Source organism: Aricia agestis, chromosome 14, assembly GCF_905147365.1.
Source record: "Aricia agestis chromosome 14, ilAriAges1.1, whole genome shotgun sequence".
NCBI lineage: Eukaryota > Metazoa > Arthropoda > Insecta > Lepidoptera > Lycaenidae > Aricia > Aricia agestis.
Window position 1 is genome coordinate 354,848 of NC_056419.1, and position 16,446 is coordinate 371,293.

Below are 16,446 nucleotides of genomic sequence, written 5' to 3' on the forward strand. Positions count from 1 at the left end.
CGACGCGGGCGGGCGGCGGCGGGCGGCCCACATTCCGTTTGGGCACAAGGTCACACGTCACATGCTCATCTGCGACATGACCTTCATCATCATCATCATCACAGCTCCCGATGACGTCATTGTCAGCCACAGTGAGAGCGAGACTACGTGTAATATTTTGTTACTTTAGTAAACAATGGCTGGGGCCGGGTCTTCAAATGAAAAAGGTGAATGCCCAAAAATGTATGGACCAAAAACACGGAATCGATTGAAACCATGTAGCCATATATGTAGCATAGTAGACTACTTATACTGCATCCCAAATACAAAGTCCCTTTTGGATTAAACAATCACCGAGTACTTTAAAAACGATCGTAATTAATTGACTTTTCTTATAGGAATCTACCTATATGATATTCAGGACGACGCGACGCGATGCTACAAACGATAGTTTGGCGATTAGAACGTAGTAAAAACATTTTTAATACAGATGTACAGTGTTGTAATTATGTATGCATGAATTTAATGTTTAAATATTTATCACTTTTATATCTGACAGTATAGAATGTTAGTTTGGTATAGAAAATAATTTGTATACAATATGTATTGTTTTTTTAGGATTATTAAGTACACGATATCGGTTATATTATCGTTTTTTTATGAAATAAGGGGGCAAACGAGCAAACGGGTCACCTGATGGAATGCAACTATACTGTCGCCCATGGATACTCGCAACATTAGAAGACCTGCAAGTACGTTGCCACTTGCCGGCCTTTGAAGGTTTGCAGGTCGTATTGACAATATAGTGACAGTTTATTTCAGAGTTTTACAGGGCGCAGCAGAAAGTTACGCAAAAAACGCACGGTGGAAGACTGCCACTTATCAAAGTGATGAGGATGGTATATTTTTTGCATGGAGCGATGGCGAAAAGTTGCAGGTGGTATGATTCCGAACAAATTCTTAGAGCACTCTCTGTGATACAACCGATAGAGGATGTAGAGTGAAGCCACTTGTGATTTAGTTCATTCTTACAATATATTATATTTGACATACTTTTTTAGGGTTCCGTACCCAAAGGTTAAAAACGGGACACTATTACTGAGACTTCGATGTCTGTCCGTCTGTTTGTCTCCAGGCTCTTACTCAAGAACCGCTATTGTGTATATCTGATGCCGCTGTAACAAAAGATACTAAAAACTAAATAAAATTAAGATTCAAGGGAGGCTCCCATACAAAAAACGTGATTTTTTGCCCTTTTTGGCTCCTAATCTATAATGGCTATATTATGTGGACACATGATTTTTTTTACGAAATCCTCAATTTTGTGTGTACTTTAATATTTAATCGCAAAATTAAAATAAAATAAATAATTAAGGGGGGGCTCCTATACAAAAAACAATTTTTCCCTACTTTCGCTCTATAACGGTACGGAACCCTTCGTGCGCGAGTCCGACTCGCACTTGGCCGATTTTTTTTATTTTATTTAATTGTACATTATTGTCTATCAACATTGCTTTCACGAGAAAGATCACAAAAACAAAGGAAATAACTAGTTGATTCGAAGTAGATAGCATACTGTGTATCTCAGATTTATTTTTTCAAATTATCGGTTTCAGTTATGGTTTAGAAAAAAATGAATTGCATATTTTCAATCTAATGTTTATGCTCTACTTTGCTGTACATAAATTATTTTAATCGACTGTGGGTTTTTTTTGGGCATTGTCCTTTGATGCGTTAAATTACTTTATTTCACAACCAGTTAAGTTGACGATGGGCAGACGACTAACTCTCGCAGGAGTTATAGTGCCACGTGAAATATATGACTTTACATACTACAATTACTAAGAATTATAACATACACTACATTACAAAAATATAATCTGTAATTGGAGTAATTGGGGTATCGATTCCCGCAGTCGCTGCAAGAGTTTAGGTGCATTTAGCGGTATACTTGGTAGCCGTTTTCATTGAAATCTGGCTGCATGTTACGCAGGAGTAATTTTATAGTGACCATGTGTGTGCGCAGTACACTCGAGCACTCTCTATTGCTTTACTCTCATAACCCAGTGGGACAGAAGACCGACACGACCGGCGCTGGACCGACTTTTTACATGTACAGCCGACGTGTGGATCATCTTATTTGTCAGACAATCAGGTGATCAGCCTGCATTGGCCTAGCCAAACTTGGAAATAACATATTTCCAACGCCGGAATCGAACCCACGACCTCCGTCGAGAAGATTTAAAGACCCGCAAAGAGCAAAAGTTAGTTGTTTTCACAGCAAAATGTATGATTTTTGCGAGATACATAAACTCTGTGCAACAACGTCTGGTCTACAGATTGTAGAAGTTTATTTCTTAGTTGCAATATCGGCAGTAAAAGTTTATTACACGGCGGCTCGCGGGTTATCGGGTGTCGTCAGCGACCTCGATTGATAACGCATCCAATATATTACATAAATGGTTTTTTGCTGCATACGAGTCATCTTGCCAACAGTACGATGCATTGGTGCTAATAGTCTGTAGAACTTCATAATACCTATTACTTATCCATCCATACTAATAATATAAATGCGAAAGTAAGTCTGTCTGTCTGTCCTCTTCACGCCTAAACCGCTGCACCGATTTTGCTGGGCATGCAGATACTTTAAGTCCCGAGAAAGGACATAGGATATTTTATCTCGGAAAAATGTACGGTTTCCGCGCGATAAACTCATAATATTACTGACGCAACGGAGTTGCGGGCGTCATCTAGTATTACATAAAGGAGTTTTTGCTACATACAAGTCATCTTGTCAATAGTGCGATGCAATTAGTCTGTAATACTTCATAATAATTATTAGACATAAGTTATAACATCTAGTTCTTAAAAATACGGTATTTTTAAGGTTTTGAAGTACAAGAGGTGAACATTAATGAATTCCCTCTTGTCATTTTTCTAAGTTCCTCGCGCGTTGGATACCCCTGTTTTTGTTACAATATCTTCACACTGTACCATATTAGAGCTGGCGCGCACTACGACTTTTTGCCGCGCGATTATTTTACCGACCTACAAAAATTCAAATAAAATGTCACTTTACGACATACGCTATAGGTTTCATTTTGCTCTACGCCACTGAAAAGCAGCGGTGGCATGGGTTGCTAGACCAATGTCGGTAGAAAATGAAAGCTATAGCCAGCTATAGCCTCTGCCTATGTCATAAAGTGTCAATTTATTTGATTTTTTTTCGGACGGTAAAATAATCGCGCGGCAAAAAGTCGTAGTGCGCGCCAGCTCTTAAACGAAAAAATTGTTCGATATACGAATTTCTGGATTGCAGTTTTGCAATATCTATGCTGTGGACATTTCAATTTGTAGAGCAAATCACCAGCTATTGTTTTAATAATTTTGTCGAGGGTTTTTTTTTAATGAAAATAAGGGGGCAAACGAGCAAACGGGTCACCTGATGGAAAGCAGCTTCCGTCGCCCATGGACACTCGCAGCATCAGAAGAGCTGCAGGTGCGTTGCCGGCCTTTTAAGAGGGAAAAGGGTAATAGGGAAGGGTAGGGAAGGGAAAAGGATAGGGGATTGGGCCAAGTGAAGGTACAAGTTGGAAGCCGGCTACACGAAGCGGCAGCAGATGACGTGTCATGACACTACAGGTTTCTATGTATTTCTATGAACAAGTGTCGCTAGCTTCGTGTCGCTAGCTGCGGAGGGTATTTCATAGGAATACATACAGACCAGTAGTGTCGCTGCGACACATCTGCGGCTGCTTCATGTCGCCCGCTGCCAACCGGCACCTTATACTCTACGGCGTCTGGTTGTGACAATATTATATCGCTATTTGCGAGATCAGGTATTCAGTAATTGTCACGAATATTGAATTAGCGATAATAATTTGCGGCTCGTGACGATTTGTAAAATATGTACATAATATTATAATGTTGAGGGCAGGATTTCAGGCTGTACATAATAATAGTGTATACAGGTGCGACACTGCTATTGAACTTAATATATATTATAAATATTATGTTAATCATTATGCTCATATAAGGTCAATTATTATTATAAATGTTTCGTGAATTTCTCCACGTTTCTATGTGGCAAAAATAACATAACAATAAAATACAAAAATTATTCTAACCAAGACGACCCTATTTTATGCAGGTCCATGATACCTCTGCCGTGTTTAACGAAAATTAAATATGCACATAATACGTACAAAAATTAAAAAACACAAAATTCACTTGTACTTGTACTTGAGACGAGTAAAAACTAGGTCTTAAAAATTGCCATACCCAGCAAATAGCAATGTGCAACAACTTTAGTACATTATTTAGTCGACATGAAAACTCCAGACTACATAATATTAGCTACAAAACAGGCGACTCACCGTGTTAATCAATTCGTTACCTCCATTATAAAGCTATAAGGAAACTATTACGAGCGAAATTAATAACTAATGCAATAGAAGATGGCTCCGGCATGCGGCAGTGGCCAGTGCACGCATACTAACTTTATTACTTAGCCTATATTATACAGGGTGTAATAAGACCACTTCCGATAACTTTGGGGTATGATTATACTACATTTTCTGATTACGAATATGTATTTTTTTTTATTTATTTTTTTATTTTTTTTTATTTTTTATTCTTTATTTTTTTATAATTAAAACCCTTTAAACATGATAATAAACCACATAGAAAAATATTTTAAAATATTTTTTTAAATTTTATTATTTTTACCCCAATAAGCATTTGCAAGCGCGCGGTCAACGTTCTCGTGTTCCGAGTACATACCCGAGAACGTTGACCGCGTTAATCAGCTGTTAGCTCCGCCCTACGCACGCTAAGTCGAAAGGTCGTATGCGACGAATGACGATACACTACGAGTTACGACTTACGACAGAACACACAGAAACCCTAATGTATGTCTTTTCAATTTCAAACCCATGAAGGTCACCATGACGTGGAACTTAGAACTCTGACCTCTGACCTCTCATCTAAGCTACTTGCAGTGTTAAGAGTTTAATGGTAGCTCATGCAGAAAACTGTAAGTAACTGTCTGTGCATGTGTAACAACTTACGACAGTATGGCAAACTTCTAAGATTATTAGACTAGTTAAAAAGTTCATCGTAAGTAACGAAACCTATGCGGATGAACTGTTTATCCGCAATCGTCACTTATCAATCGAAATAACAGATGATACACGAAAAAACCTCATACATAAAACTGGCAATTAACTTACGTGAAAAATGTTGAGTTCAAGTGTTCTTACTTCTTTATGCATTTTGAAAATAGTCCTTAACACCAAGCAATAAGACCAGTCACCACCAAGAACGTCAAAAAAACTTCTCGTTAACGAAATGTATCACACCACAAAGTATTTTATTACAACTGAAATAATAATCAATTATTAACACTTTACACAATACTACCACGTTTTGATACTTGAAGTAATTGTTAAAAAATCAAACTTATCTCCCAACAACTCTAACAACCTATTACCTCAATGCTCAAATGGCTACTAAATTAAAAAATCTATTTTAATTTTTGAAATAATGTTCGTCGTGTATCGACTTTCGGAAGTAGTCAAAGGACACCGAACGGCCGGCGGCTTGCTTTGATCGCGCAGTGATGCCAGATTGGGGGGAATCCCCCCAAATTTGGGGGTTTTTTTAAGGTGATGGGGGGAAAATTGGGGGGAACAATTTTTTGGGGGTATTGTTGGAGGAAAAAATCTGGGAACAGACGGCGAAATCTAAGTACTATGGGCCCATTTTTACCCTTTGGTTACGACTTACGGAACCATAAAAATGATCAAGGAGCTCGCGAAGATGCTGATTCTATAAAGATTGGACGCTATTGCAGAAATAGTGTACATTTATCGTATCCATTTGTGAAATTCCCATTCATAATGAACAAAATTTTTCTTTTATAATTTGTGGGGGGATTTTTCTTGAAATCCCGAATTTTGGGGGGATTTCCGCGAACACTTGGGGAGAAACCGAGTTAGCCGTCTGGCAACACTGTGATCGCGGCGCCGACAAAGCGCGCCGCTGTGCAGGTGCCCGACGCACGTGTCGCTAATCCATTTCAAGGACAATCTAAGTGTTGTACCCTATAAATTCAATACTATTTAGTCGATATTTAAATTACCATTAAATAATAAAAATTATAACTATTATTTAGTAGATCTCATCTCATTTTTTTAAATTCGATACCTACATTACCGTGATAAAGTGATTGTTATACCGTGGTACGCGTTATGCGCGTCTAAAATACTTTAATACCTAATTAATTTAATAACTTTTAATTATTGTCGCTTTTCTTAATATTGAGTAGGTATTTGTTTATTTTTAGTTTGACAGTAATCAATACGTACTCGTATGTAAAACAATTAATACGATTTATCGATAAAAAAATTATCGATTACTCAAAATATTCACATTGCACAGGGATACATCCCTATTATTTTACAAAGTTTTTTCTTCAATTTTGTTCAGTCGGCTGTCTAACACGCGCCGTGCTGGTGTAGGTACTGTGACGTTTTTGTTTAAGTTTTGTAATTTTACGTTTAGATGTCATATTATTGCTTGTTTTGTGTATTGTTAACTATTTTTTTTTTATGTTTGTAATTAATAACGGGCCGTGACAAGATACGTCCGATGAATGTGCGATGCTTTAAGGAACAGGTGAACATCGTCGTCGATAGACGATAGTGGGGTTTTAACAGTGGAATAAAAAGTGTTTAAAGAATTGGAATGTCTCCTGTAATTACTTTTGTTAAGTGTTGAATAACTCTGCAATCTACATCGAGTTAGATGGATCATGGAGCACAGTTCGAACTGCATTCATAAAAGCAGACAGCTGATCACAGGTCAGTGAACATGTTATCACGTATGTTTTCCATTGATAGGTATTGATAGGTGCAGTAGGTAACTGTGTATGTATTTTTACAGATGTGTAAATCGGATGATGATCGGATGTGAATTATGATTTCTTTTCCTTTTTGGCCGGAAGTAAAAACTGAGTATTTTTGAGTAAAAACCTGAGAAACGGTAATTAATAAATTGTAACATTTTGTTAAATCGTGAAAACTATTGTAATTTAATAATCATTACAATATTGGTGGTTTATTCACTACCTACGGGCTACGGTATAGGGCACACCACGATCAGCTGTTTTGTCTTAACTCATGACTAGCGCAGAGCCGCGCGCGCGGTATTCGGCGCGGGCGGCGCGGGGGGGCCGGCTCGGCCCGGGGTTTCATTCATCGGCGGCGGGCGATATTATCGCGCATTAACTGCACGCATTATACATTGCGTGTTGAAAATTTTGACTATTTTAAAAACTGGCGATTACATGAAAATTTCTTGCACCAATGGATATATCTCATGCCCTATAATAACCCCACGAAGTTATCGGAAGCGGTCTTTTGACACCCTGTATAGAGTTCTTTTCTACTATTTAGTACTTTGAATAGTTAATTTAAAGGTATAATTCACTACTATGCTGCTATCTTGTAATGAAAGTGTCACTTTGTAGACAAGGGTATTTTATTAAGTACAGTTTCTGTATATATTATCCAATGGCATACGGCCCAAATAAAAACGAATGCTGGTGTCAATATGAGCGACATCTTAACAGATGTCGCTCAAATTGACACCAGGACGTTGACACCAAACTACATCTAACTAACGTTAGGTGTAGTTTGTTACTTACATAACAATGTCATTTAAGTCCTTGTAGATCTGTACAAATTTTGTAGATCTGTGTAAATAAAAAAAATATATCTTATCGTTTTATTAAGTTAGAGGATCTAGGTCAGAGTTTAGTCATATGTGGATAGAGCAGCAAAACACAGAGTGAAGATGCGTGGGACACAGAGTAGGCAATCACAGAGGTCACGGGTCGCCGTTGTCGGCCATTATACTCGCATTAACCTGTGCGTCACTTCATACAAACAATAACCATGGTTCAGTGGCTAACGTGGGCTTTTCTAACGAAGCTTGTTGTACAACAAACGTTGTAGAAGTACATCCAGGTTCATGAAAATTCATCGAAGGCAATGAAATCTAACAACTTATATACTTATTTTAAATTTTGCTCTTCAACAATCAAGGTACCACTAGATTCTTAACTATCTTTATCTGAATCTCACTCATACCCCATAGGCTTCAGATAAAGTCTGAAGATAGCCATGCTGTCGGCATGGGTACGTTATGCGGTCGGCATAAGCTATGTCAAGTCTATGATAACCGTATTAATAGATTGGGTTTGATAATATCCTGACTTGGTTGAACTTATTTGTATCTAATATCGTAAACGTGACTATAAAATTGTTCATGCACAAAGTAAAATTGTATGACGAGTTAAGTACGTCCATTACTGTAAGTGAGTTTTAAATGAGTATAATTGTCTACTTCTCGTATAAAAACTGTAGGTATGTGAGGTCACTCGTCTTCCTATATGTGCTGTGAAGGTTAGGGTCGTGCATTATCTTGCTAATTATTATATCTCATATGAGGATTATTTTGATTGTTTTATAATAACAATAATAATCTCGTTAGAACAAAATAAGCAGCGAAGTTCAAAGAAAAATATCAAATAAAAGAGGCGCTTCTTAGCGCCTCCTGGCATTTTGCGAAAGAGCTGGGGCCGTAGCCAAAGTCCTTTTCGTTTAAAACGATGACGAAATTTATTATCAAAATGTATGGAATTTTACATTAGTCTTCGAACGCAAAATGTAATTTAGCGATGACTTATGTCAAACAACATACATTTTGATAACGAATTTCGTCATCGTTTTTAACGAAAGATACTTTGTCTCAGGGGCAGTTATGATTACATTCAATTTAAATCAAGGACGAGCTTCAATCTACTAAAATGTAGAATAAGAGAGTTGACGATAAGGGCCTGTGAAACACTTTGATAAGTGGGAGTGCAGGTGATTAGTGATTAGGAGAAATTAAAGGACTTGCACTAATCAGTCGCTATCCACACGTACTTCCGCCTGATTACTAATCACGTGCAATAATAATCTGCACTTATCACTAATCAATGTGCATTTAGGCCATAAGAGTATCTTGTTGTACTGCCAAAAAAAAAAAACAATAATCTTTAAAATTTAAATAATTTCATTTTCCGAAAACTACATTTAAACAAATATTTAGTGTAAAGGGACATTTTTGGATTTTTCTTATGCGTTTACAATGTAGGTTACGTTGGCTATTTCTTAGTTCGAATATATGACATCAGAAGGCTTGGCATTACATTTAAAATAAGTACCTAAGTCAAGCTTATAATTACCAACATCAGGTCAAGTCCAGGTCACTAATAACTATCATCACTAACATAACCAGGGTAGTTGATTACAGGAGTGTAATTAACTGCCCCGGTTAATTTTAAACTGTTGGTTAACTTGTCACAAGATGAAGTCACTTTTGACCTACTTATATATATTAATTGATCGTAAATATATACCCACATGCTAATTTTATTGCTAATAACTGTGTCTATTTAGCAGTAATTTTAATCTAAATTTTATAAATTGATCTCCCTTAATAAGTATTAGTTGAGACATAAATTATTGATATCTACATGTTACTTACTGAGGTTATAATCAACACTATTCATAATCTAGATTCTAAATGTAGAACTTTTGAAATTTTTAATTTACAATTTTGACAGCAAAATTGAAGAAACTGTCATTGCTATAATAGGTGTAGTATATTGATAATTAATAAAGATGAACACGCCTACTTAGGTAGTAGGGGTAGTTGGAGTGGTCGCTCGACTTCGGTCTGATGATCACTTCTACACCAGTCGTCACCAGAGTACGAGTGTTCAGTTATACGTTATTCCTGTGTTTAAATCACTCGCCCAGACATTGTACATACTGTACAATAGGTCTTGTAAGTTTTTATTTAGCACTTAGGGTTCTATTTAGTTCTGAAGGCTTCCGTGGCTCCGTCAGTGGTTGTGGAGGGGTTTCGCCAAGTTTTAGTGGGTACAGACTGCGTCACTACCATTTTCAGATTCTACATCCCCCGCGGGATACGGATCGGATACGGTAAAAAAGAGTTCAAGATGAGTAATATTTTCAATTGTTAACTACGCAAGAAAAACTTCCTCTATTTAGCTAAATACAACGTCTGTTTAGCTGCTCATTTAACCACTTAGTTAGTCTTCTACTTGTTAATTTTGTACTTCAATAAGCGATGATCTTAATGCATTAAGTGCAGCGCTAACCTCGCCTCATATTCGGAAGCACGAATATTGTACTTTCGGCCACTTACTGCACCTTGAACTATGTTGTGTGACGGACGGTGATGATTCTCTAATCACAGCTGATTACGGGGTACGCTTGTTTGATTAACCTTTGATTTCTCTTAATTATATTATAGCATAAGTTTGGCCTCGTCAATAAGCTTGTTGAATTTTTGGTTTAGTTCAATTTATAAAAAAATAATAACAAGATGATGTCTAGATCTGTCTAGAATCTAGATCTTGCGCACAAAATCGCACAGACCTGTAGAAATACTATAAATGCGAACGACTATCATTCTTCTTCCTGCTTATTTAAAGAAATTTCGATAACAATTATTGTAGAGGTATTTTGAATCCCGCGGAATAGGACGATAAACGATTTGGGCGCAAGAAAGTAACCTGTAACTTCTAATTAATATTAGTACTTATCGATAAAAACCATAAATTGTCTGTCATTCAGGTTTGACTTTGAGTATATGAACCATGATTATTCAATGATTCATATGCGCAAACTCACCTAATGATTACTCTTTTCTCTTTAGACTATAATATTTAAATGAAATCTAATAAAAATTATAAAAAATAATGATTTCATTGTAATTAAAAAAATATTGTAATTAAAAAATTTGACCTGTGTATTGCAATAAAGATGTATTTATTAATTCCAGGTGTACCACATGTGCGACGGCATGGGTCGGCAGTTCAGCCACGCGTGTCCGAACACCACGCTGTTCCAGCAGCGCATGCTGGTGTGCGATCACTGGTACATGGTGGACTGCGCGCAGTCAGAGGGCAACTACTACGCCAACCTGCTCATAGGTAACTGATACTTTGGTTGTACTGCGACGATAATAAGTGAAGCCCCCGCTTACAGCTATTTCGATATTTTTTATTTATAGGAACGAAGTTCCTTATCGCGCGTTGCGAAAAGGGGCTAGACGGACGGAAATGATACAAGTGTCGGTATACTACAACTAGTGCAAAAATGCTATAGTTGTAAGCCGTGCGGTAGCGCGTGTTTTTATCTCTGTCTCTCTCTCACTTTTATTTTTTTGGTTTTTTTTTCTAACTTCGTTCCATCCGGGTGTCCCTTGACACCTCTCAAGTTTTTTTATTTACAATTTATTGCACATACAAATTTTTAATATGAAATATACACAAGAAAAACGACACAACATGTACTGCTTATCTCTAACAGAAATTACTTCCAGCAGTGTTCGGAGAGAAATGTGATGGGAAAATATTGATGCCAATGTGATGCCACAAAAGTGTATGTATGTATGCAAGTTGTTGTTGTTTTTATGTTCGCATATCTCCGTAACTACAAATCCGATTTAAATAATTCTTTTTTTTTGTTCTAGGTATTGTCCATGTTATATAATCTACATTATCTATAAGTTATGACAGTGATAGTCGTTGCCATAGCACCGAACTTGTTGACTTCACTTCAATATTATTATTACAATAAAGTGTTTACTACAATACAAATGGTATTCTACAATGATATTCTATGTTACTAATTGGTATTCTAAATATACAATATTGGCGACGAGGATGATCACAGACTTGAAGAAATGGAAGAGAATCCGCGCCTCAATACGAGAACAATTTAAGAGGTGGGATTTTTACATAAATACGACTGAGAATCTTGAATACGCAGAGACTCATGTCAGGCTACAACGACTACACGAGGACTTCCAAACACTTCGAGAAATACAGCAAAACATAATAACAGAAATACCAGATGAAGAATTAGACGACGAAATAGAAACAAGCCTCAACATAGAAGAAGAATTCATATCGATCAAAGTTAAACTTCTTCATATGCAAAACCAAGCCGAATCAAACTTAAATACAGAGAACATAACACGCTGCAGTACAACTACAACAGAAAATTCATTGAACGAAGAGAACCTACATTCTATGAAACATTTTGATGATGCGGCTACAGTTTATGACGAGGATAATGTTGATGGTGTTAAACATGAGCCATTGACATCTTCACTATTGGAACCGAGTACACAGAATAAACAATACGAAATCCAATCAGAAAAAGAAATCATAACAGAATATAACGTTTTAGACAATGAGTTTCTAAAATACTAGAGTAGCAATGTCTTACAAAAGATTCTCAGAAATGCGTAACCACTTTTTTGTTCAAAAGACAATGTCAAGTCATATATTCGTTATGTCATTATGTATGTGAGATATGCCTGCAGGCATCTTCGAAGTGGCAACGCGTTGCTACCGTAAACTTCCAATCTAGTTACGTTAGTAACATAGAATATCATTGGTTTTAGACATTAATCCGGCAACTACGAGTATTCTGACGGAAACCCGGAATGACGAGGAACCCAATACTTTGCGAGAAGAAAGAGATACAATTTACAACACTCGGAACATAAATTATACAGAAGGGAACATGATGAAAAGACAAATTACGTTAAAAGCCCATAAACACAAATGGAAAGAAAAAGAGGGAGCAAAAAGAAATACAAGAGAAGGAAGGGATTCATATTTTAAATTCTGGAATAGCGGGGGAGAGCTGTTATATACTCTACATTATCTATAAGTTATGACAGTGATAGTCGTTGCCATAGCACCGAACTTGTTGACTTCACTTCAATATTATTATTACAATAAAGTGTTTACTACAATACAAATGGTATTCTAAATATACAATAGTCCAACTAAAGGAATACTGCAATTTTCATCAAAATGGGTTCAGTAGTTTTTGAGATAGGGAACTTTAATTCTCAGTAACGTACAAGTTTGAAGTCGGTTTAATCTTAAAAAAAAAACGCTTTTATAAATATTTCAAATCGAGCGTCTGTTCACAAAGCTTTTTCAATCATTTTCCTCTAATAAAGATGTCTACGATTATAATATATTGTGTTATAACTTATAAGCAATTATACAGGTTGTCGCGGTAGACGTTCGAATAAAACAGATTCTCGTAGACTCATTTGCTAATCCTTTAATTAAGAAATAAAGGAATCGAGTATGCCTTAAACTTTACGATGAATTAAGATGAGTACTTGTTTCGAGAGAGGTAACATAATATATTTTGAGCATTTAAAAAGGTTCATCTGTTACAATGATATTCTATGTTACTAACGTAACTAGATTGGAAGTTTACGGTAGCAACGCGTTGCCACTTCGAAGATGCCTGCAGGCATATCTCACATACATAATGACATAACGAATATATGACTTGACATTGTCTTTTGAACAAAAAAGTGGTTACGCATTTCTGAGAATCTTTTGTAAGACATTGCTACTCTAGTATTTTAGAAACTCATTGATCTGTTACATCAAATCTTAAAGTAATCGTTCCTGGAACTTCATAATTACTATCGATAATTTTCATGGACAGTAGAAACCCAGTATGCTCTATATATTCTGTGATATGACTCAAGATTTTGACTATATTGATCACATGATCTTGCTTAAAACTTTAAGCATAATATGGTGTACGCGGGATTACATTAAAACTCATTGAATCATATCTCACTAACAGAATATAATATACTGAAATAAGACGGCTCAATTATAAAACACTTTACGAAAAGAGTTTTCTATCAAAACTTAGACATTACATAATATTATACTTAGACGTTTGGTCGGATTAATACAATTCGTGATGTCGGCTCGGTTGATATAACTCGACCGAACAATTTCGCCATGCCTGTGAATCAATTTCTCTGATAGTACACGTTAACTTGCAGGTCAGCGTGACAAGCCGTTCGTGACGGACGACGAGATGCACCTGCGCACCCCCCGCCCCGACATACTGTCCGTGCCCCTCAACAACAACTACTACGACGGACTCAAGGCCGCCGAGTCGAAGGTGACGATCAAGATTATAATAATATCCCAGATTTTTTGGTATTAAAGGGAATATTTAAAGCATACTTTTCAATCTGCTAAAACGTTTTCCCATGTGGACGAATATAATATCATATAACAGTAGAAATGACTCAAATTAGAAATTTCTATATTGCGAACAATATCTCCACGATTGTACACATCGAACCTAAAGAAATTAATATCATTTTATTTTTTCAGTACTCTTTAACACAAACGAACAGTATATCAGACGACGACGACACCATAGTGACGAGTAGCAGCAACAACGACCTGGATAGGGATAAACACAATTTCAACCACAAGCCTAGCTCCAGCAGCTTCGACTCAAAACCTATCTCCAACAGTCTCAACTCAAAGCCAATCCTCAACAATTTCAACTCAAACCCTAGCACCGACAACTCGAACCCGAGCGGTAACAACTTCAACACAAGCGGTCACAACTTTAACCCGAGTTCTGGCGCCAGCAATTTAGACAATCCTAGAGACAGCAATTTCCGAGCGACGACTCCGAACTATCCACGGACAGCTCCCGATGTTCCATCTTATAATAATATTAACGGACTCGTCCCGCCGAACGATGATAATGTTGAGCAGGAATCGTCTACTAGAAGGGTAGCTCACATTCCAAATGTAGCAGTACCATCCAGGGAACTCTCTCCACCAGTTTTACCCACCACTACGACCGCAGCGACTTCAGAAGAATTCCAAATAGACGTAAGAATGAAACCCGCAGCTGACCCGGTCGTCAAGTTTATAAATCGCTTCGATCCGAACTCCCCCGACTCGTTGAACACCTCGATGACGAGAAACGAAATAATCAACATAAACAAGCACCTCCCCGTCGGCCAGCCCGGCTCCGAGGAGGAGAGGACGCCGAGGAAGAACAAAAACTTCGGTAACAGTTTTAATAACGTCCAAACCGATAAGAAGAAAGGTGCCCCAGAAAACTCTAGAGCTGACACGATCAACACGAAATCGAACGCGGAAGGCGAGGACGTCTTCGGCAACGACCCTAATGCTCCGTCTCGGGAGCTCCTCCCGCCGAAATTTGACGTGACTCCTCTCGTGACGACTACGATGGGGCCACCGATTTACTACGAGTGGAAGTGGGCCGTGCCCGCTCTCGACCTGAAACCGCCGAAGATCAGCAACGTCACCTACGTGAACACGACAGAGCCCGAGAGAATCGAGAGGCCGAGGTACAGACCGCGGTCGACGACCGAGGAGCCGGACCTGAAGACGCAGAACGTCGAGTACAACATCAGCTCCTACTTCGTCCCGGACTACGTGTTCCCCCTGGACGGCAGTCACCCCGGGTACGAGGGAGACCACGCGCAGACCTCGTTCCAGGTGGAGATCTCGCGGCCCGGCCGGTCCAGCTTCGGCGAGAACCCCGCCTGCCCGCACTGCCACCCCGCCTACCTCGACCCCGGCTCCTGCGAGCCCTGCGTCGTCCAGCGGTAGTCGAGCCGCGTCACACCCGCCATCACACCTAACATTTCAAGAGATCGGTGTAACGTTACAGGAATTATAATAAGGAATTTAACAATTCACCGACGACCACATTTAAAGACGAATTCGTGCCTTTTCAAGTCATTAAAGAGCTTTCGTTAAAAATATTTTACAAAGTAATGATTAAGTCGATTTGTTAACGAAATCGACTTAATTATACGTTTATAAGTGGCTAACATTCTTCCACATGAGTTTGATATAGACGCTATATCGAACCTAGCAAATGTGGATAGACCCTCCTCGCTAGTTGTTATGATCGTTGGTTTTCACCGACGCGATGCAGTTTCTTTTATTTTATAGTTAATGTTAAGGTTAGATACGTTAAGCTTTTGTACAGAATCGACATGGCCGACGAATTTATAGCTTTAAAGTCTGAGTTTGCTTCTACTTCTTTACTTTCGAACAAACCTCCATTGATACTTTTATATTCTTTTTGTAGCTTCTAAAACTCTCTTATCTCCTTTATACAATATGATATAGTTTATTATAATGAATATTAGAATTTATTGTAATATTTTATACGTCTAAAGATATTTTAAATGTTATAAATAGTGTAAATAGATACTAGTAGTAAGGTCCAGGGCCCAACTCGAATAATGTCAATTATATTATCTCGATGAAGTATCTTGTAATAAAACTGTAAATAAATCTTTTTAGATACATTTTAATTATTATAACATACAGAATTAATGTTTATATTTAAAGCTATTTTAATACAAAGCACGAGCTATGTTGGTTAATAATAAATTATTTAAATAAATGTGTATTTTATTCAAAAACGTTTATCATAAAGACACAATCATGATATTAATAGTAATTACGAAGTAAAT

At 37.5% G+C, this 16,446-nt stretch overlaps 1 protein-coding gene across 2 annotated transcripts in view; it reads left to right on the forward strand.

Annotated features, from left to right (window-relative positions):
* Window positions 1–16,376, forward strand: part of LOC121733628 (probable serine/threonine-protein kinase DDB_G0276461) — a 67,761-nt gene extending 51,385 nt beyond the window's left edge. For both annotated transcript variants that reach the window (XM_042123940.1, XM_042123941.1), the window contains 3 exons: window positions 10,903–11,053; window positions 13,963–14,084; window positions 14,303–16,376. In XM_042123940.1, the coding sequence (XP_041979874.1) occupies window positions 10,903–11,053; window positions 13,963–14,084; window positions 14,303–15,568 (1,539 nt within the window). In that variant the 3' untranslated portion in view covers window positions 15,569–16,376. The remainder of the gene's footprint in view (window positions 1–10,902; window positions 11,054–13,962; window positions 14,085–14,302) is intronic.
* Window positions 16,377–16,446: the final 70 nt, after the last annotated feature.